The sequence below is a fragment of the Schistocerca serialis genome, chromosome 1 (genome assembly GCF_023864345.2).
Source record: "Schistocerca serialis cubense isolate TAMUIC-IGC-003099 chromosome 1, iqSchSeri2.2, whole genome shotgun sequence".
NCBI lineage: Eukaryota > Metazoa > Arthropoda > Insecta > Orthoptera > Acrididae > Schistocerca > Schistocerca serialis.
Window position 1 is genome coordinate 465,508,411 of NC_064638.1, and position 23,964 is coordinate 465,532,374.

General features: G+C 43.0%; 1 protein-coding gene across 1 annotated transcript in view; it reads left to right on the forward strand.

The window, feature by feature from the left end:
* The window catches only part of LOC126483629 (uncharacterized), a 111,747-nt gene that overhangs the window by 60,517 nt on the left and 27,266 nt on the right, over positions 1 to 23,964 (forward strand). The window contains exon 5 of the mRNA XM_050106713.1: positions 13,991 to 14,191. Within this exon, the coding sequence (XP_049962670.1) occupies positions 13,991 to 14,191 (201 nt within the window). The remainder of the gene's footprint in view (positions 1 to 13,990; positions 14,192 to 23,964) is intronic.

Below are 23,964 nucleotides of genomic sequence, written 5' to 3' on the forward strand. Positions count from 1 at the left end.
TTCTTGAATGCTGCAGCACTAACCTACCTCCGTTATTAGTAATAATAAACCTTACAGATCTCTTCCGTCACCTATTACTGCTAGAAAAGCTCCCTTTCATATTCTGATTTGGATTTAAATTTTACTCAAACCCAAATGACGTCACCTCGTTCTGTAACATCACTTCATTAGCTTTAGCTAAGCAATATTTGATGGTCGAGTTATTCGATACTTCATATATTTTTAGGATTTTATTTTTCTAATTTTTGTTTCAAATTGTTATACCACCCCCACATTAGCAATATTTTAGGATACCAAAGCACCGTTTGAGTATCCAGCTACTCAGGGAAGAGAACTAAGACCTTTTTTTCAAATTAATGTACTTCGTTGAACCTGTTTGAATACTGACGACACTTGTTTCTGTTTGGGTGATCATGTGTAAGGCGAAGTATACAGATACAACATTATCATAAATTTGTGTACGGATGATGTAGAGCTGAAAGAAACTTGACGTCAATAGGATTCTTTTTCCTAATTTCCGCTCTCAGGCAGCTTTCTTTTCCCTGTTATTGACAGTTTTTGCTAACGACTGTGTCAACACGTTTTCTTGGGAGCACAAACATTTAACAATCTGCAGTTCGTTTTTTCTCAAACCAAGGTCACGAAAGAAACTACGAGGTCTCAAGTGGAGAGATTCCATCTCCGAATGATATTCCATCCAAGAAATAATCGTGTCTCTGTCAATGGTCGAACGGCATAAAAGCCCTTCAGCTCATGAAAGGGCTCGACTGCCTCCAACGGCGATTTAATCGATTCTCTCAATCTTCCAGCTCAATAAAGAGAATTCCCCTTCGTTAGTCGTCTTTCTAGAAATAGTCCGCGCAGCCTTCCATTTTCTATTCAGCCCTGTCCTATTCATACCGAAATGAGTTTTCTCAGGCACCTGGAGTTCCTCACGATGCGCCCATTTTTCTTTTGAGGAGCGAATGGCACCTGCCACTGAAGTATGGCTTACGTTGTTATACTCTTCATACTGGCTGTCACCAGGACCATTAGTGCAGCTCAATTAATTTCCGTTACTAAGGCATTTTTGAGAGAAATTTTTACAGAATAAAGGAATTAAATTACTAGTCTATTGGTTTCAGACACTTGATCAAGATTGACTCTTTTTAACATGGTAGGAAGCAGGCACTCTTATTTGCAACTTTACGTTAGTGGTGATCTCGGTTCTGATCTATCAAAACACAAGAAATTTTTATTGACTGACGTACCCTGTTCAAACGGTTTTTTGCGAGTAAGGTGGAAACATATGGAGCTTCACCCAGTCTCCCCAAAAATAGTCTCACAACTGCGTTTTAGTGAAAATACTAATCTAATTACCGTGCAACTAACATATCACCCTTGAAGAAAACATTTACCAGTCCCGCATGTGGTGTAAATGGATACTCTTTCTTAAATAAGAATGCATTTATACTGTACACTTGTTGTGATTTCGTCTCTTGTGGTAAACGTCTCCAATGTCTATTGCATGTGATACCTGGAAACTAGAAAACACAATTCGTTTTCCACTGACTGTCGAATATTTTTAGCCCTGAATGGATTTACGAATATGTCATCAATTTTAGTCCTAATTAATTATGAATACTTGTAAATTTCAAATGTAAGAGCGCAACATAAAAATAAATCTAAAACTTAAATTTTTTTGAATAAATAGTGACTGACAGAAACACGTCAATTGGTCACAGATGAGAGCGTGATGAAAAGTAATCCCTCCTAATTTTCTATCTGAAAGCTCTTGAAACTTTTTCAATAAAGCAAATGTTATTGACATTAATAGCCTTTATTCTTCATGTCCAAATATTGCTTGTCCTCTGCCACTAGAGAGCTTCGAATTGTAGCGTTTCTCATGGCGGTGTTTAACGTAACTACGCAGGTGCGTGAGAAACACGGTATCCTAATCAAGTTTCGAGCTCGAAGAGTTCATCCACACATGGAGCACCTCTACTTCAGCACGATAATGCCACCACAAGCAATCGCTGCAATATCTACAACCATCCGACGCCTTGGGGTCACTGTAATTAATGGTAAAATGACTTGGACCATTCAGATTATCATCTTTTCCCATAAGTTAAAGAACACCTTCGATGACAGCACTTTGAAAGTGATGAAGCGGTACAAGTATACGTAAGCTAATGGCACCATCAAATCTTCTATTATGACGGTATCAACGAACTGGTCTAACGGTAGGAGAAATGCGTTCGTTGAGAGATAAATGTTTAGACGCGAATTACAAAGATGTAGAATGTTAATAATGCCTGTTTATTAAGAGTTTTTACACAAAAAATGCGGAGGCATTACTTTTAAGTGTGGCCTTTGTAGATGTATGGTAGGACATCTAATTCGATTAATTAATTGTTCCAAGGCAGGTGAAGTACACTAAATAGAAATATGATCTATGGACAGCGTAAGGAAAAGGCTTTGAAACACAGCTACTGAGATCAGCTGAGGTCAGCGCGGGACAAAAGTACGTGAGTTTATCTGTACAGCCCCAGTAACACGGCCAGCTGCAGCAGACTATCAAAGGCCTTCGTGCACTCGCACTCCGCCAAAAGAAAGTGATGTTTTCCTTTGTTTTTAACTCTTTATAGCTCCCACTAGCACCAAGGAAGTATGGAAGTTACTTCCTGATGCCTTAACAGATTTCCTAACATCCTGCTACTTCATCTTGTCAATGTTTTCCACACATTTCTTTCCTCGCCGATTAGCCGGAGAACCTCACCATTTCCTACCTTATAGTGACACCTCATTTTCAATATTTTTCTGTAGCACGATGTCTCAAATACTTCGATTCTCTTCTTTTCCGGGTTTCCCCCAATCAATATTTCGTTACTATATAATGCTGCGCTCCAGACGTACATTCTCAGAAATGTTTTCCTCAGATTAAGACATGCGTTTGATGCTAGTAGACTTCTCTTGGCCAGGAATTCCCTTTTTGCTGTGCTATTCTGCTGCAGATGTCCTCGTTGATCCATACGTCGTCAGTTACTTTGCTGCCTAGGTATCAGAATTCAGCAACTCTACCTGCTTCGTGAACACAGATCCTAACCTTAAGTTTCTCGTCACTCTCAGTTGTGCTAAATATCATTACCTTCGACTTTCTTAGACTCACTCCCAAACGATATTCTGTACTCATTAGGTTGTTCTCTCCATTGAGCAGTTACTGTAAGTCTTCCTTACTCTCACTGCGGATAGCATTGGAACCAGCAAATCTTATCACTGATATCCCTTCACCTTCAATTTTAAATCCACTCTTGAACTTACCTTTGATTTCCTTCATTGCTTCTATGTTTACGTTGAACAGTAGTGTTTAGAGACTACATCCCTGTCTTACTCCTTTTTAATCCAAGTACTTCGTTCTTGACCTACTTCTTGTTGTTCCCTCTTGGCTTTTGTACATATTGTATATGTATAAGTAAATCATTTGATGCTGTCGAATACTTTTTCAGGTCGAAAAACCCTATGAAAATTTATTGATTTTTTTACAGTCTAGCTTCCATTATCAATAGCAATCTCAGAAGTGTCACTCTCTTTCCCTTACATTTCCTAAAGAAAAACTGACCGTCATCTAACACATCCTCAATTTTCTTTTCCGTTCTTCTGTTTATTATTCTTGTCAGCGATTAGGGTGCATGTGCTGTCAACCTTGTCGGTTCTTGGTATCTTCTTGTGTTCATGTTTTTGCGAAAGACAGATGGTATATCGCTAGCCTCATACATTCGACACACCAACTTGAATAATCGTTTTGTTGCCACTTCCTCCAATTATTTTAGAAATTGTGAAGGAATATTATCTATCCCTTCTACATTAATCATCTTAAGTCTTCCAAAGCTCTTTTAAATTCCAGTCCCTCCTATCTGGTCTATGTCGACTCCTGTTTCTTCTTCTCTCACGTCATCAGACACATCCTCCTCCTCATAGAGGCTTTCATGTGTTCTTTCTACCACTGCCTTCTCTCTCTTCTGCATTTAAAAGGACTATTACTATTGCAATTTTAATTTCACCGAAGATAGTTTAGACTTTTCAGCGCTTCCGACGGTCATTTCATTTTCGATTTGTTCATATTTTTGGAGCACACGTTTCGCCGTAGCTTCCTTGCACTTCCTAATTACTTTATTCCTAAGTCCTTTGCTTATATGTTCTTGGACTTCCAAGAACATTTCTGTACTTCCTTCTTTCATCGATCAACAGAAGTATTTCTTCTTTTACCCTTGGTTTCTCGCAGTTACTTTCTTTGTACTAGTGTTTTCTTTGCAAGTTCTGTGATTACTCATTTTAGAAACGTCCGTTCCTCTCAAATTGACCACCCACTAAGTTATTCGTTATTGCAGTAGCGATAACCGCTCAGTATAGCCCCACCCCTTGTGACTCTTGAATAGAGTATTTGCTGTCAGTAGCTGAAATTTCTTTCTTTCTCCTCTCCCGTTTCTGCTACTAAGACCGTATTCCCCCGCAATCCTGTGTTCTAATCTTTCATCTACAACCACATTCCAATCCCCCATTACTATTACAGTTCGCCGAATTTGTGACTAAAGTTCTTCACATAATTTCAGCTGATAATTCATTTATTTGCATCCTCCCCCTACCTTGTACAACTAAGGTAGTCTCTGATGACCAAAATGTTAATGAGAGTCTGACTGCAACTCTTCTTATTTCTTGTTTCTCTTAGGGGAAGTAAATGTAATGTCTGAAACGATATTAAAAGAAAATGATCTGGAAGCAATATTAATTTTTGGCGACAGGGCAGTAAGGGACTTCTTTCGATGGTCACGAATTTTGTTAACTGTCTTTCAATGACATATAGAAATTTGTGACTGAATTCAGTCGTGTACACGAGCACTGAAAATTTCGGGTACACACAATTTAAGTGTGACTCGTACAAATAAGATTGCTCAAAGATACTACGGTGTCAAGCGCTCTTTTTTTATACTTGACCCTATAAAGACTACTACTTCTGTAAGAAACTAAGAACAGTTCTTTTGTATTGCTTTATTGAATTCAAAGGAAAGTCAAATTACAGTATTTAAGTGTATACCCAAGACTGCATCTGCACGTTTTTGTAGAACTCAAACTTTGTTTTCAGAAATTTCGACATGGCGTAACATCTAAACCTTTCAGTCTGTTTTGAAAGGTAGAATAGCATGGTGTTTTACCCATCTCCCCAAAAGTAATCTCACCCCTGTGTTTTAGTGAAAGTTCTGAATTAACTACTATGTATCTAGGAACTTAGGAGAAAACCTAAATTATACAACCCATCTATAGCATAAATAGATAGTATTAATTCATATAAGAATGCATTTATATTGTACATCCGTAGTGATTTTATTTCTATTGGTAAAGGTTTCTGATGTCTATTGCTTGTGATACTAGGAACTAGAAAAAACATTTGATTTTCCATTCACTGACGAATATCCCCCAGTCCCCTCCTGGCCGCTCCCCCCCGCACCTGAGTGGGTTTGCGAAATTGCCATCAATTCTAGGCCAATCAGTTATGAGACCTTGTAAACTGCAAACGTAAGAGCGGAAGATAACGCTAAATCTAAAATTTAAATTTTTTTAAATTAATCCTTACCTACTGAAACGTGTTATTTGCCCGAATATGAGGGAGTGCTGAAAAGTAATTCCTCCGAATTTTTTTATTTGAAGTCTCCTACACATTTCAAATAAAACGTTAATATTCTACATGTTTATTCTTCATGTCCACAAAATTGCAGTCACTAGAGGACTCGGAATTGTAGCAGTTAACATGACAGAATGTAACCTAGTTATGTCAGTGCGACAGAAGCAGAGTGTTCTAACCGAGTTTCGAATCGAAAGAGTTCGCCCCCACGGAACACCCTCTACTTCAGCATGACAATGCCAGACCCCAAGCGAGCAACGCGACATTTGCGGCGATCCGACGTCTTGAGTTGACTATCATCGATCATCCTCCATACAGCCAGACTTAGCTCCCTATGACTTCCGTCTGTTTCCAAAACTTAATTGGCACTTTTAAAGGACTTCACTTTGATAGTGTTGAAGCGGGAAAAGCGTAGATGTGATTATGGCTCCGTCAAAAATGTCAAATGCTCTGCAGTGAAGGTATCGACAGGCTGGTCTCACATTGAGAGAAATTTGTCAGTCACCAGGGTGACTATGTTGGCAAATAGATGTATAGGCTTGAAGAAGTAGAATGATAATAACGTCTGTTTCATTCAAAAAAACTTTCAGAGTTTTCAAATAAAAAATTCGGAGGCATTACTTTTCACCACTCCCTCGTACATGTGAGATCTAACACAATAATTGGCAATAATCTGAAAAGTTTGAACATTTTAGTTCCCCAGAACTGCTGTGTTGCATATAATTATCTTAACTACTAGTTGTAAACGTAATTAAGTGCAAGAAATAGAAATATAAGCTACACAGTATTTAAAGAATAAGCAGAAATTGTGTAAAACCTTTTAGTTTTAAATTAAAATACGAATTTGAGGCATGGGTGACTGCATGAATAGAGGAACCAACACTGGATAATCCTCGAGAATAGTGAGTAGACATTGTTTAATTGATTTTAATCCATCTGTGCACAATAGTTATTGTAGTTTCAGAAATCAAAATACGTATTGTTGCGTAACTTTCCTTTATCTCTGTGTGTTGACCTTATAGATGCTTTAAGGGGACGCGCCTCTGAATGGGCAGCATTTTTATCATTACCTTCACCACTATATTGCAACTGATCTATAAATGAGAGATAGCTCTAAATTCTTACACCCTATTAGGGTCATTAGTCAAAGCATTTCCCAAAAAATCATTGAAATGTTATTGTATTTTGTTACTGACAACAATATTTATAATAGTATACAAAACGGAACACTATTTCACTGCAGTACCGTTTATTTTGAAACCACTTAGGTGGTTTATGCCTTCAATTTCCTTCCCTCACGCTGATCTGTGAAAAAGACAAGTAACTTATTTTACTACTACAAAAATATTTAAAAATGTAGTTCAAATATCACCGACATCATCATGTTATAAATTTTTCAGGAAATAGTAGAAAATGGAAGTACAGGAAGTCATTCTATATATCTGTACCAATTTTTGTCAGTTTAACTTCAGTCATTTAGGAGAAAAGTGTACCTGAATGATGAAAATTCAGTTTTTTGGTAAATCGCAAAACAAGGTTTACAAATTTATTAACTTACCTCTATGCTCGTTTAGAACATTCTAGCTGCAAACTCCGGTTGTCCTCCTGTTTCCTTTCCTCCATACTCTTTCTCTTCATTCTTTTCTTTATCCTTGACTCCTTGGTAGCAGCTTCTGCAGCTGTTTCTGCTTCGGTTACCCTCCGCTTATCAGTAGCAGTTAGAGCTGAAACAATATTCCTTCTTCAAAGATTGATCCTTGAAATTGCACCATCATTAAATGTTATTATTGCATCCATTACACCAATTTTCAGCACTGTCAGCCCAACAAATACGGTTTTGGGTATTCTCTCCCATATACAGCTTATGAAGCTTTCATTTGCATTCGTAGAGAGATCATGCATACATTTCCTGATAAAATTTTTTAATGCCAGATCCCTATACATAGGCCTTATTGCCTCCACTACAGCAAGTGGTAAGGAATGCTTGTGGGTATATAGTGTGCCTGTGACATTGCTCAACCAGCACTTGCAGCACAAATCTTTCCCTTTCGGATACAAACCATGCTGTGGAGTTTCATCTGTTGACACTCTGTGAAATCATGTTGCCCAAACAGCTCGTCTCATGTTCTCCAAATCTCCCACATTTCTCCTTATTGCTAGTCCCTAATATTGAGTCGAAGAATCAATTTCACTTTTTGTAAGACGGCCTGGACCACCTATGTGTTTTGCGTCTGAGCGTTTTTTCCCCTGAAGTCAAGTTATTTTCTCAGCCGAGCTCCCATTCTTTCTTGTACATGTCCAGCACATTCAAGCTTTTCTATCAGAGTGTCACCATGTGGTCTGTCATTAACAACTATAGTGTGTCCTTTAGAGTCTCCGTCCCCAAGGTAGCCTACATACCCAACACCACGACTGACCTCTGATGTTCTAAAAATGTTTAAAACTCCTATCGTTTCCGTCTTTCCACTTAGGCCATCAAAGTTCTTTGTACAAACATGGATGCCAATAAATTTACTTCAACAATCCTGGCAGTTCTTTGCTATACATTGATAGTATAGTATCTCACCTGTTTTCATAAACATGGCAGTTAAAACCCCATACAGAGAAGTATGACCTCTCTTCTGCCAAGATCTATCAAATGCTGCTACAATGTCTGTATTCTCAGACAAGGCTACTGCTTCTTCTTCTGCTCTTTTCATTGAATGTTCACTTATATCACATAAAGCATTAGTATTAATTTACTGTATCTGTCAAACCTCAGTGGAGGTGGAGGCAAATCCACCACTGCACAGAAAGTCTGGGCAGCTCTCCTCCCCCTTCCAGTACCTCGCATTGCATAAGCAAACAGAATATTTATACTGTAATGTCGACTATCAGTTACTGGCGGTGTCATAGTATCAATGTGCATCCTACACGAGTTACAGGAAATCACTAACCAACTTGAAAGACCCTTCGTTGCTGAAATATTCTCAGAAACGTCAATAATATCTTCACAATTGCAGTACTTATATCTCAAAGCACTCTTTAAAAGTCTTGAAAGCATATTTAGGTTCACAATAACATTTCCGTCGTTACTGCTGCTCACAATACAACTGGTCTTGTTGTTATTACCTTCAGAAAGCGAAAGTTTACGTCTAGATGCACTGGCTGTGGGCACTTTTGAAGCAACTGATGTGTATTATTCGGTTGTGTTTGTAACTGGTTGCCGAGAAACTTTGGTTTGGGGCTATATTTCTTTAGTCTCGGCATTTGTAGCACAGAAAACACACACACACACACACACACACACACACACACACACACACACACACGAACAAAGCATCACACAATAACTAAAAAACCACACGCGTATGATATTCAGAAATCATACATTCTCAGATCTTTCTTTACATTCGAACGCTAGCCTTATAGACATGCTTGTACTTTGGTTCTGGGAATCAGTGCCTTCTATAATACACCTGTGTTAACGATCCATAATTAACGACGGAAGAAACGGAAGAACAAAATAATGCATCACGTATTCAGACGCACTTCAAACTGACAGATGGGTGTAGCCCCTGTACAACATTACGTACAGCCTCAATTTTAGAACGAATGGAAAATGATAATGCCTATAAAGTAGAAATTTTTGAAATCTGCATGAAAAGCTCTTTCCTATGCACCAAGAATATTTTTTTCAAGTTTTTGTTCATTTTCACGTGCATGTCCCCTTAAGACAGAAGTAAATTGGTTTTTGTTGGAAGAAAACTGCATATTAATCCGTTTTTAATTCTGAATATCTGTTTATTTTAAATTTTGGTGAAATTGTACTGTAAAATACATTGTTAATGGTCCAGATACAGCTAGGTTTGTTTTTTCTCAAGTGCTGTTTGTGCATATTCCTTTTTCTCGAAATATTTTAGTCTCTTAAAAATGGTAACTCATTACTAGTATTTTAATTTTTATTTCGATTACTAATATAGCATAAAGCCAACTGTAGGTTAATAGAGACGATCGTCTCAACGTATTTGTATAATAAGGTGCTTTGGCATGAGGTAGACGAACTTTGAAAGACTATAGGCCATAAACAGAGCAGCAATATTAAGGGATGTCTTGTTTTTTAATGTGCGTGAAATGTTTTATCATGCGAGGAGCAGGAATTGGAAAGGTGGTACGGATGAAATGTAACAAGTCACCCAGAAAAGACATCATTTAACAACTGTAAGAAATTTTTTTTCTTTCACATTTAAACACATGGAACTTAACATTTTCAAAGGAATGTAAGGAAAGAGGTAAAAGATTTAATCGAGAAACTTTCAGCGAGGTTTCACAGCGTTATATTACGTAAAGTTCCTATCTCAAACAAATCGAATACCAGCCAAAGAGATTTCACTTAACACGTATTTCATAGAAGAATTCATCAGTCAACACTTAACATCTATCAACACGTCAACTTACAGCTGCATCCCCAGAAAATTACAACAAGCAATGGACACTTATAAAGTAATATGGAATATATTATTCCGGAGAGATATTAGCTCAAATCTTTAAGTTGGATCCGAATGACTCAAGCTAGTTCTGTAAGAGAATGTAGAAAATATAAACAATTACGCCCAAAATGCTTCAAATAAAACAAGAAGTGGTAAAATTATTACAAAAAGAAATCACACAAGGTGACCACAAGAAATGTTTCATGAATTGCAGACGGGGCTCACATCCAACAGACAGGAATTAATACGACAAAAATAGACAGCAACATTTAGGAGTGAAAGTCAGCCAAACAGAAACCGGCGAACCATTTGATTAAAAACGGGTTTAGCTAAAATGGAACACATATAATATAAAGGACTTTCTGGCACAGTGGATATATCCGAATTACAATTCACGCTACCTACACACTATGAGGTCACCAACCAAGTCCCACCATCGCTGGTGCCATCGGCTCTGTGACCACACTTTCCACCTGAATCCTATACCAAGAAACATCAGATCGATATCCACGGCCGTCTTCCACCAAATCAGGGCGACTTTCCTCTAGGGCATTTCATTTGGTATAGTGGACAATAATCATACATACACTCTAAATGATATTGAGTAACACTCACGAGGCTTCTACTGCAACAACAAACAGTAAAATTAGTACACAGAAAATGCTCGTAGTGTCCGTGTTCATACAACTGGCAGCACTTGTCCTTGGACGACTATCCTGCAGTTATTGGTGGAAAACGAGTGAGAGCGAGCTAACTCGCATTTCCGTTAACTCGGCAGGGTAGGGAGCAACACGGCAGCTGGCGGGGTGCAAAGGAGGCGGTTGCTTAATTAGACAGGCAAACAGATTACCAGTTTCTCGTGAAAAGCAGCCAAAGTTGCAAGATTCAGTTTTGTTGTTCAACTGATATCTAGTTTTGGGTTTCCTAAACGCACTTCCAAATAACTGAAAATGGGTTCAGGTAAGCCGAAACTTCTTAACACAACGTGCTGTCTCGTTACTAACCCAGCATGCTGGAAATCCACAGAGAAATTACATTACGCTTTCGATATCATGTCGAAGCCGTGCACGGATTGACATGCTTAAGGCATCCTTATTAATTACTCAACTACAAGCACAGTAGCAGACTCTTCACAAGCTGCGAAGTAATTTTATCCCTTTAGCAATTTCACGTGTAAGAATCCAGACAAAGTAAAAAATAAGAAGTACTTAATCTTGGCGACATGATCACGTTTTACGTAGGCAATGGAAGACATGTTCGTCGTGTGTATCAGCATCAGTTTCTTGACACTAGACGTACACAGTTCCGGTACCGGTACGCTTGCTAAATGGAGAGAAAATGGAGAGAGCGTTTAGTTACCTTCTTGTAGTGCTTCCTGGGTCATTTTAAGGATGGAAACCGGCTAGGATTCAACCTAGTCATGTAATTTGCTACATTGCCTACAAATTTCGGGGATTTACTCAAATGATTGGACTCTACCTGAATGCCGGTTCATACTTCCTGTAGGCTTTTGTTAGTCACCTATGATTGGTTGATGACAATGAAACTGTCATCACCACCTGCATCAGCAACAATTTGTTCTGCCCTAAAAAGAGAACAATAGTTAACCATCCAATTTTTTTACAATCCAAATCTGGCTTGTAATGTAGCAGCGAATGCAATATTCTGACTCCAAGCTTTCTAGGTACATGATCTTGCAGTTTGCGTATTTACTTTACTATGATGGGTGTTCAACAAGTAACGCAACAAATATTTTTTCTGAAAACAGGTTTGTTCTATTCAAGACTGCAATACACCATATTATTCCTCATATTTCTGGTACAAAAGCCTAGTTTTCAACACAGTTTCCTTTCAATGATAGGGCTTTACGCCACCTTCCTGAGACGGCCTGTATGCCCGCATGATACCACTCTACTGGTCGATGTCAGAGCCAACGTCTTGCTCCATCAGTAACCTCCCCTATCAACCACTTACTGCTTCCCAGGGGGTGCATCCTTCATTGGACCAAACAGATGGAGGTTGCGACATACAGGCTGTATGGTGAGGAAGGAGAGTCCAATGAAGTTTTGTGAGCTCCTCTCAGGTGCGCAGAATTGTGTGAGGCCTTGCATTGTTAGTGTCTACGATTTACTGAGGGTAGCAGAATACACTTCAGAGTCGATCGTTGCACCATGAGGGAGGACATCAGAATATTCGCTTCTGAGTTCCAGAAGGTCGTGCCCATGACTCTGCCGGCTGGGAGTGCAGCTTCGAACATTTTCTTCGAAGGAGTGGTGGTGTGGTGCGCCACTCCATGGGTTGCCGGTATAATTCCGGTTTCAAGTGATGAACCCAAACTGACGGACTAGTGTGTCAGCACTACCAACGGAGACTTCCAACTGAGCAGTGACCGAGCGGGATGGCGCAGTAGTTAATACACTGGACTCACATTCGGGAGGATGTCGTTTCAAACCCGCGTCCAGCCATCCAGATTTAGGTTTTCCCGCCATTCCCCTAGATTGCTCGAAGCAAATGCCGGGATGGTTCCCTTGAAAGAGCATGGCCGACTTTCTTCGCCATCCTAGACACAAACAGAGCTTACACTTCGTCTCTTAATGATCTCCATGTCGACGAGTCGTTAATCCCAATCTTCCTTCCTTCCTTCTTTGAGCAATGATACATCGATCACCTGAAGTGACAGTGTCTCCACGTTCCAACACCGCAGGAGTCACAGCTGTGTGTGGCCGTCGGGCACGCGGAAGATGGGACAGGTTTGCGCGACCCTGTTGCGATAATGACAAACGACTCACCCAACGACTCACCGTGCTTTTCTTCACTACCAAGTCTCCCTAGACATTGTGCAAGTGTCTATGAATATCTGCGGTGCTTCGGTACTCCTCCAAAAGAAACTCAATGACTGTCTCTACTTAGAAAGCAGCTCTGTTGTGTCCGCCCCCCGGTAGCTGAGTTGTCAGCTCAACATAATGTCAGTCCTAAGAGGCCGGGTTCGATTGCAGGCTGGGTGGAAGATTTTGTCCACTCAGGGACTGGGTGTTGGGTATTTTAAGCTTCATCATATCATCCCTATCGACACGCAAGTAGCCGAAGTGGCGTCAAATCGAAAGACTTGCACCCGACCAACGGTCTATCCGATGGGAGGCCATAGTCACACGACATTTACATTTATTTACCTCTGTTGTGCTTCCCATTTTGAAGCGTACGTGTTCCGCCTACACTATCGGAACATCATGAAACTATGGGTGCTGAAGCGGAAGCATTCCACGACGTACCATAACAAACTTAGTATTTTTTAAACCCAAATTGACACAGAAAAAAATGTGCTGCATTACTTATTGAACGACTCTCCTATTTCCTCATTCACTTTATATATGTTTAGGTACTGCGTAATACATTCATCATTTTCATTACGCTGCAATGTATAACCCTCTTCTATTCTCACTAATCCTACTTTTGTGCTCTAATTTCTCTTGACGTGTAAATTTCTTACTGTGTATCACCCAGTTCTTATGATTAATGTTGATGCTATCAATGTTTTTTACTATTTTAGGCGTTATGTCCTTAACGGGTCTTACAAAGCTAAAGTTAAATGAGTTGTATTACAGTGCAGGGAAACCAACAGAGATATGTTGAAGTCACCTTCAGTAATGAAGACATTCCCAGTAAAAGAAACGGCTCTCCTATATACTCGAATGAGGCGTATTCACTAATAAGGCCCGACTCTGCAGCAGTTGTACTGCACCAGGCAGATACCTTCTACTTCTGTAAACCTCCGTATGGGAGAGCTGACAACACCAACGTTTCCTGCGTACACTCTAAGGATGAAGCAGCCACTACCAGCATTGTATCGGAGTTGCGTGGCTTTCAGCTGACGTTCGACACGTTCACGGTGGGCAAGTTCGTGTCGTTCACGAGCGACGGCTGCCCGGACGGCCACATGAGCATCCGGGAGGCGGGCCGGCCCTCCACGGGCGGGCAGTGGTGCGGCAGCGCCTGGGGCTACACCGTCTACTACAGCGAGACGCCCTCCATCAACCTCACCCTGCTGCTCTACAAGCTGTCCGAGCAGGTCAGTGTCTGCAATAACTTTCAGTCTTATGCTTAGGAAATATCGATACGCAAACCATCCAGCCAAAATTTTAAATTAAATTAACTGTTAAGAGCTTATATTAAACGAAGAAGGTCAAGTAATTCATTTTCCATTCGCGTAGTGCTCTTAAAGCTAACTGACATTTAAAGTCTGCAATGCAAGAACCCATAGTGATGTGGCCGAATGTCAGAGCACCAGAGGCAGGACAAAGCGTACAAAGCAGACTACTAATATTCTGGGAAGAACAGTATTTTGCTCAGTTGCAGTCTTTCAGAGAATCTCTGCCACGAAATATGAAAGTGATTTGAAACCTTCAAGGCGACTCCTCCATCCGGCAGCTATAGCAGCGTGTAATTGCTGCTGTCATGATCTTCAGTCTATTCTGATAAAGCTCTCCAGGCAGGTATATCGTTTGCAAGCCTCTTCATCTCCGAATTTTTTTTTTTTTTTTTTTTTTGGTCATCAGTCTACTGACTGGTTTGATGCGGCCCGCCACGAATTCCTTTCCTGTGCTAACCTCTTCATCTCAGAGTAGCACATGCAACCTACGTCCTCAGTTATTTGCTTGACGTATTCCAACCTCTGTCTTCCTCTACAGTTTTTGCCCTCTACGGCTCCCTCTAGTACCATGGAAGTCATTCCCTCATGTCTTAGCAGATGTCCTATCATCCTGTCCCTTCTCCTTATCAGTGTTTTCCACATATTCCTTTCCTCTCCGATTCTGCGTAGAACCACCTCATTCCTTACCTTATCAGTCCACCTAATTTTCAACATTGGTCTATAGCACCACATCTCAAATGCTTCGATTCTCTTCTGTTCCGGTTTTCCCACAGTCCATGTTTCACTACCATACAATGCTGTACTCCAGACGTACATCCTCAGAAATTTCTTCCTCAAATTACGGCCGGTATTTGATATTAGTAGACTTCTCTTGGCCAGAAATGCCTTTTTTGCCATAGCGAGTCTGCTTTTCATGTCCTCCTTGCTCCGTCCGTCATTGGTTATTTTACTGCCTAGGTAGCAGAATTCCTTGACTTCATTGACTTCGGGACCATCAATCCTGATGTTAAGTTTCTCGCTATTCTCATTTCTACTACTTCTCATTACCTTCGTCTTTCTCCGATTTACTCTCAAACCATACTGTGTACTCGTTAGACTGTTCATTCCGTTTAGCAGATCATTTAATTCTTCTTCACTTCCACTCAGGATAGCAATGTCATCAGCGAATCGTATCATTGATATCCTTTCACCTTGTATTTTAATTCCACTCCTGAACCTTTCTTTCTTTTATTTCCATCATTGTTTCCTCGATGTACAGATTGAAGAGTAGGGGCGAAAGGCTACAACCTTGTCTTACACCTTTCTTAATACGAGCACTTCGTTCTTGATCGTCCACTCTTATTATTCCCTCTTGGTTGTTGTACATATTGTATATGACCCGTCTCTCCCTATAGCTTGCCCCTACTTCTTTCAGAATCTCGAACAGCTTGCACCATTTTATATTGTCGAACGCTTTTTCCAGGTCGACAAATCCTATGTAAGTGTCTTGATTTTTCTTTAGCCTTGCTTCCATTATTAGCCGTAACGTCAGAATTGCCTCTCTCGTCCCTTTACTTTTCCTAAAGCCAAACTGATCGTCACCTAGCGCATTCTCAATTTTCTTTTCCATTCTTCTGTATATTATTCTTGTAAGCAGCTTCGATGGATGAGCTGTTAAGCTGATTGTGCGATAATTCTCGCACTTGTCAGCTCTTGCCGTCTTCGGAATTGTGTGGATGATGATTTTCCGAAAGTCAGATGGTATATCGCCAGACTCATATATTCTTCACACCAACGTGAATAGTCGTTTTGTTGCCACTTCCCCCAATGATCTTAGAAATTCTGATGGAATGTTATCTATCCCTTCTGCCTTATTTGACCGTAAGTCCTCCAAACCTCTTTTAAACTCCGATTCTAATACTGGATCCCCTATCTCTTCTAAATCGACTCCTGTTTCTTCTTCTATCACATCAGACAAATCCTCAGCCTCATAGAGGCTTTCAATGTATTCTTTCCACCTATCTGTTCTCACCTCAGCATTTAACAGTGGAATTCCCGTTGCACTCTTAATGTTACCACCGTTGCTTTTAATGTCACCAAAGGTTGTTTTGACTTTCCTGTATGCTGAGTTTGTCCTTCCGACAATCATATATTTTTCGATGTCTTCACATTTTTCCTGCAGCCATTTTGTCTTAGCTTCCCTGCACTTCCTATTTATTTCATTCCTCAGCGACTTGTATATCTGTATTCCTGATTTTCCCAGAACGTGTTTGTACTGCCTCCTTTCTTCAATCAACTGAAGTATTTCTTCTGTTACCCATGGTTTCTTCGCAGCTACCTTCTTTGTACCTATGTTTTCCTTCCCAACTTCTGTGATGGCCCTTTTTAGAGATGTCCATTCCTCTTCAACTGTACTGCCTACTGCGCTATTCCTTATTGCTGTATCTATAGCGTTAGAGAACTCCAAAAGTATCTCGTCAGTCCTTAGTACTTCTGTTTCCCACTTCCTTGCGCATTGATTCTTCCTGACTAATGTCTTGAACTTCACCCTACTCTTTTTTGTGGCGGCGTTCGTAGCGACAAACAATTCGCTGTAGAAACGGCTTACGAAGTCACCGCCACACTTGTAATAGCGGGCCGACCGGTCCGCTGGAACAGTCAACAGAAAGATGAAAACCCAAACACTCTGATTAAATAAAAGTCGGTACTTATCTTTATTAACGAAGATACAGAAACACAGTAGTGAACTCCGTGTCTACAGAAATCTGTCTAGTTCGAGTCGGAGCGGCTAGGTCAACGTCGGCTGACGACAAACAACAACTCTGCTGCGATGAACACACAACTGACTAGCAAGTACACAATTCGGTGGCGAGTATACAACTGAGCGGCGAATACAGAACTGTCCTAGCGCTCGCGACTCCAGCGCTTAAGAAACCAGAAGCCAGCGGCGGCGCGCGGACTTGCGGCGATTTCCTGTCTCGCTGGCGCTGCTTATGCGGACGGCGTCCGGACTTTGATGCTGCCAACCTTTTGGCAGCGGGCTCGGGTGGCATTACTGTCTAGGATATAACACTCCTCCCCCCCCCAAATCGCCGCACTGTCGTTGAATAATGACGTGGCGAGCGTCGACGGCGGGGGAGGGGTCTGGCCGCAGGCGTAACGGACGAGACCGGGGCGGAGACTGTTGTCGGTGGCAGTCCCCGGTCCGCACCCCAGCATTGGCTGCGCGGGGCCTCGGGAAACACCTGAAAACCGAGGTCAGGGTGCACGCCTGTGACCACGGGCGCAGCTTCTGGTACTGGACGCGACGGGGCGTCGGGACGCACGAAGAGAGGCAGCGTCTCCTGACGCTGCGTCGACGGCTGCTGAGGGGGCGCCGGACAAGGCGCTGCGGTGTCAGACTCCTTGGGGTGCTCAAGGAAAGCGGCTGCAGGACAGGCTGCACAGACACCGCTTGGGAAGGCGGCCCGGCTGAGGGGTCGACGTCCATCAGCTCCGAAGGCGGTGGCGACTGAAGAGGGACCGCAGGCGCCGGAGCGACCACCTGGGGCGCTCGCGGATGAAGCTGCGCGGGAGGCACCAACGGGACGGGCTGTCGGCGTGGTAGCGGCGACGGCTGCTGCTGCTGCCCTGGGGGCGGCAGCGAAGTCGGAAGGCGCGGCTGGAACCCGCCGCGGACCAAATCTGTGGACAAAGAACGAGCGGCAGAATCCGGGCGGCCAGCGCGGCGCAACAGGTTCTGATGCCTCCTGTGCACCCCAGTAGCACCTTGAACAGTATAAAAACCGCGTCCCTGGACACTTATCACGGTACCACGTTCCCAACGACGGCGACCGTGATAAACTCTGAAAAAAAACGGCGTCGTTGCGCTGAAAACGCGTGCGATGCTCAGAAGCGGCGGGTCGATCCGGGGGGTGCAACAACCGTAGTAGGGTGCGATGACGACGGCCGTGGAGAAGCTCCGCAGGCGAAGGGCCGTCGCGTGGCGTGGTTCGGTACGACGACAGGAACGTGATGAGGGCCTGCTGACGAGAGTGCGTAGCACGAAGGCGGTCCATATGATCCTTGAATGTACGTACAAAACGTTCCGCTGCACCATTCGATTGAGGGTGGAACGGCGGAGTAAGAACATGGCGAATGCCATTGGCAGAACAAAAACTTTCAAATTCACCAGAGGTAAATTGTGGACCATTGTCAGACACTAAAACTTCTGGAAGACCCTCAATACAAAAAATTGAAGTCAACGCCTGTATAGTTTGTGCAGACGTTGTAGACTGCATGGGCACAACAAACGGAAAATTACTAAATGCATCTATCACGATGAGCCAACGAGAATTCCAATATGGACCAGCGAAATCAATATGTACTCGCTGCCAGGGACCGGCAGGGCGTGCCCACTCAAAATAGCGTTGAGGCGCAGCAGCTTGGTGTTCGGCACACGTCGAACAATCTGTAGACATCTGCGTAATCTGCTTATCAATGCCGATCCATGTACAATGACGGCGGGCAAGCTGCTTGGTGCGGACCACTCCCCAATGCTTGATGCAACAAGTCGAGGACCTTGGATTGGAGCACTTGGGGAACCACTACACGAAGCTGGTCATTCTCGGTGCGTAACAGCAAAACTCCGTGCGAAACAGACAACAGATGACGTTGCGGATAATAGCGACGAACCACAGGATCCGATATGTCCTTTGCCTTGGACGGCCAACCAAGTTGAACAAAACGTAATAGTAAACTCAGATGAGGATCCGTAGCTGTCTCACGTGCCACCTGACGATAATCAATCGGAAAATCCCGGAGGGATTGATGCTCATCGGCGTGAATCTGACGGCAAGAGTCGTCAGAGGAATCGAAGACATCATCCGCAGCAATCGGCAATCTAGAAAGCGCGTCAGCGTCTGCATGCTGAGCTGTAGGGCGATACAGTATCTCATACTGGTATGGTGATAACAAAAGAGCCCAACGTTGTAGTCTCTGAGCTGTCCGCTGAGGAACTGGTTTAGACGGATGAAACAGTGACGTCAGGGGCTTGTGATCTGTTACTAAATACAATGGTCTACCATAGAGGTAGTGATGGAATTTTGTGACACCGAACACAATAGCCAACGCTTCCTTGTCCAATTGGCTATAATTACACTGAGCTTTGTTTAGCAATTTAGATGCGAACGCAATAGGACGTTCGGTGTTACCGACTCGGTGAGACAACACAGCACCGAGGCCGAAAGAAGAGGCATCACAAGCTAATACCAGAGGCTTGTTAGGGTCGTAATGGACCAGACAACGATCATTCAATAAAGCCTCTTTAAGCTGCTGAAAGGCTGATTGGCAATCAGCTGACCACACAAACGGAACATTCTTACGGCGGAGACGATGCAACGGTGCAGCAATCTGTGATGCATTAGGTATAAACCTAATATAATATGTCAATTTGCCAAGAACTGCTTGCAATTCCTGCAGATTGCGAGGGGCGGGCAAATCACGAATAGCTGCTAAATGTGACTGGGAGGGATGAATGCCTTGAGCATTAATAACATGTCCCAGATACTCCATCTCCGTAAGGAAAAATGAACATTCATCGATGTTGCAACGTAGGCCTGCCTGAGACAACACTTTAAACAAACACTCCAAATTACGGAAATGTTCAGCAGGCGTCCGACCGGACACAACAATATCGTCTAAATAGTTGCAACACGATGGCACATTAGCCAGAAGTTGTGACAAAAAACGCTGAAAAACAGCTGGAGCTGACGCACAACCAAAAGGCAAACGCAGAAAACGGAACAACCCCAACGACGTGTTTATGACAAAATACTGTTGTGATTGCTCGTCGAGGGGCAATTGCGAATATGCTTCACGGAGATCAATTTTGGAAAAGAAACGAGCGTCCCCTAACTTATCCATCAGCTCGTCCGGTCTAGGCAAAGGAAAAGAATCAATGACAGTCTGAGGATTAACTGTCGACTTAAAATCAGCACACAAACGTAACTTGCCAGACGGTTTCTTTATAATAACTAAGGGAGAAGCCCACTGGCTCGCTGAAACGGGTTGAATAACACCGTTGTTTTGCCAACGACGAAGTTCATCTGCTACAGGTGCCCGGAGGGCGTGAGGCACTGGACGAGCACGAAAAAATCGAGGCTGAGCATTATCTTTTAACGTAATATGAGCGGCAAAGTTCGCAGCACAACCTAGTCAGTCTTTAAATATGTCACTGTATTGTTTACACAAATCGGTTATGCTGTCTTGAAGAACAACAACAGAATTAATTTGCAACACATTGTCTTGGATAGACAGGCCAAACAAGTCAAAACAGTCTAATCCGAAAATGTTTACACTGTCTGTAGCGCGGAGCACTGTGAATGAAACTGTTTTTGTATTGCCACGGAATGTGGCTGGCACGCTACATACACCTAACACAGGAATTTGTTCTCCACTATAAGTAGCCAAAGAATGTTTTGCCGCTGAAAGTTTAGGGCGGCCGATAGCCGCATACGTAGCACTATTTATGAGAGTCACAGACGCACCAGTGTCTAATTGAAAATTGAAGGTCTTATCCTGGATGCGTAGCTTCAAAAATAGTTTATTACACTGTCTCTGGATCGGTGCAGTGGAGGCGGAAGACACAAAATCAGCGCGTTTAGCGCGTGTTCGCTGCTTACGACAACTCGTGGGTTGGGCGGGTGGAACAACAACTCCCGCTTCACTTGCAGTCTGTACATTACGTTTTACAGCGTTTGAATTACGCTTGGGTCGCATAGCAGAGGGCTGGGTGGGTGGCTTATTGCGAACAAGTTTATTACCCACACGAACCGTGGAAGAGTCTTGAAACGCGACCTTCTGGGCGGGCTGGCTTTGAAGAACATGAATATCCATGGGCTGGGCAGCACTAGAATTGTTCTTGCGTTTACGCAAACAAACAGTCTGGATGTGTCCTTTCCTTTGACAAAAGTGACAAACCGCGTTTCTTATCGGGCAACGTTCACGAGGATGAGCAAGAACACACTTAGGGCAAGACTTAATTCTATCATTTTGCACACGCGGCTGACGAATGTGTTTAACATGACGCGGCCGGCTATTGTTTACAGTCTGACTCTGCCGGTGGGGCCGCGGGCGTGACATAACTTGCTTAGCACAGGCAATTTGAGAAATACATGGCTGATCTAACTCACACTCAGCATAGTCAAAAGTATCTTGGGCTTCAATGATGTTCATCACAGTCTCTAATGACGGGTCAGGCAACTTTAAGATAGCAGCACGAATACGAGAATCTGCAATGTTTTGAGTAATAGCGTCTCGTAACATGACATCACTGTAGGAAGCTCCACACACAGAATTAAATCGGCACTGACGGGTGAGGCCTCGTAAATCTGTTAACCACTGTTTATTAGATTGATGTGGCAGTTTCTTTAATCTGAACTTGAATCTGGCTGCTGCCACATCAACTCGCGACTCGAAATACTCAGCAAGCTTGTTAACAACGTCATAGTCTAAAGCTTCTGGCTTGGATTCCGGGAACAACTTACAAAGTAGTCGATAGACTTCCACGCCTGCAGTGGAAATTAAATAAAACTGCCGCTCAGTACCCGTGATTTTGCAGACTGTCATGTGCGCCTGCAACTGCGCGAAATATTCTCGCCATTCTTCTCTTGATGCATCAAAAGCACGGAAAGGTGGTGCTGCCTGTGCTTGTTCCTTTTGTGTTGGAGGATTAGCCGCTTGTTTGGCGATTGCTTCCACCAGACTTTGTATTTGCTGACTCTGTAACAAGATCAACTGTTGTAATTCGGCAGACATAGTGAACACAAATTAAACCAGCCCCCAAAATTTTATCGCTATAATTAGTATAACCAGAAACAAGTTGAACCAGCCCTGCACACGAATCCGGAAGCCCTCGTCGCCAGTTTTGTGGCGGCGTTCGTAGCGACAAACAATTCGCTGTAGAAACGGCTTACGAAGTCACCGCCACACTTTTAATAGCGGGCCGACCGGTCCGCTGGAACAGTGAACAGAAAGATGAAAACCCAAACACTCTGATTAAATAAAAGTCGGTACTTATCTTTATTAACGAAGATACAGAAACACAGTAGTGAACTCCGTGTCTACAGAAATCTGTCTAGTTCGAGTCGGAGCGGCTAGGTCAACGTCGGCTGACGACAAACAACAACTCTGCTGCGATGAACACACAACTGACTAGCAAGTACACAATTCGGTGGCGAGTATACAACTGAGCGGCGAATACAGAACTGTCCTAGCGCTCGCGACTGCAGCGCTTAAGAAACCAGAAGCCAGCGGTGGCGCTCGCAGACTTGCGGCGATTTCCTGTCTCGCTGGCGCTGCTTATGCGGACGGCGTCCGGACTTTGATGCTGCCAACCTTTTGGCAGCGGGCTCGGGTGGCATTACTGGTTAGGATATAACACTCTTCACCACTACTATATTGTGATCTGAGTCTATATCTGCTCCTGGGTACGCCTTACAATCCAGTATCCGATTTCGGAATCTCTGTCTGACCATGATGTAATCTAATTGAAATCTTCCCGTATCTCCAGTCCTTTTCCAAGTAGACCTCCTCCTCTTGTGACTCTTGAACAGGGTATTCGCTATTACTAGCTGAAACTTGTTACGGAACTCAATTAGTCTTTCTCCTCTTTCATTCCTTGTCCCAAGCCCATATTCTCCTGTAACCTTTTCTTCTACTCCTTCCCCTACAACTGCATTCCACTCGCCCATGACTGTTAGATTTTCGTCCCCCTTTATATACTGCATTACCCTTTCAACATCCTCATACACTTTCTCTGTCTGTTCATCTTCAGCTTGCGACGTCGGCATGTATACCTGAACTATCGTTGTCGGTGTTGGTCTGCTGTCGATTCTGATTAGAACAACCCGGTCACTGAACTGTTCACAGTAACACACCCTCTCCCCTAACTTCCTATTCATAACGAATCCTACACCTGTTATACCATTTTCTGCTGCTGTTGATATTACCCGATACTCATCTGACCAGAAATCCTTGTCTTCCTTCCACTTCACTTCATTGACCCCTACTATACCTAGATTGAGCCTTTGCATTTCCCTTACAATCTTGAGCCTTGCCGCCAACATTCGCGCAAAGATCTTATAGTCGGTATTGAGCATCGTGAGCGGTCTAAATTGATGGGCGCTGTCACTCGCTGTCGATTTCGGTATTGGTATAAGCAGTCCCGCCATGAACTGCGACGGAACATCCGTGTCAGGGCTCAATAACTCGTTATACATCAATACCAACTGGGACATCATTAAATCCGCAAATGCGCGGTAAAATTCGAGTGTCAACCCATCTGGCCCAGGGGATTTATGCACCGCACCCTTCGCGAGTGCGCCCCGGATGTCATCTTCCGTTAGGGGTGCCAATAGCACCTCTGCATCCGGACCATCCACCTCCGTTTGCATCTGTCGCAAAATTTCTTCTTCTGTCCGAATGTCCGTCGGCGTCCCAGTGAAAAGGAGGCGGTAATGCTCCAGAAACTCAGCAGCAATGGCCTGTTGTGACGTCAAGGGCCGACCATCGTCATCATGGAGGACTGTGATTAGGGATCGGCGATTACGCGCATGTCCCTTGGACACATGATGCATGCCAATACGTTCTCCATCGACGTTGTCCAAGCACCGAGCACGGATCGAAAGTCCCTCCAGTCGACGTCTCGTGATCGATAAAATGCAGGCCTGAGT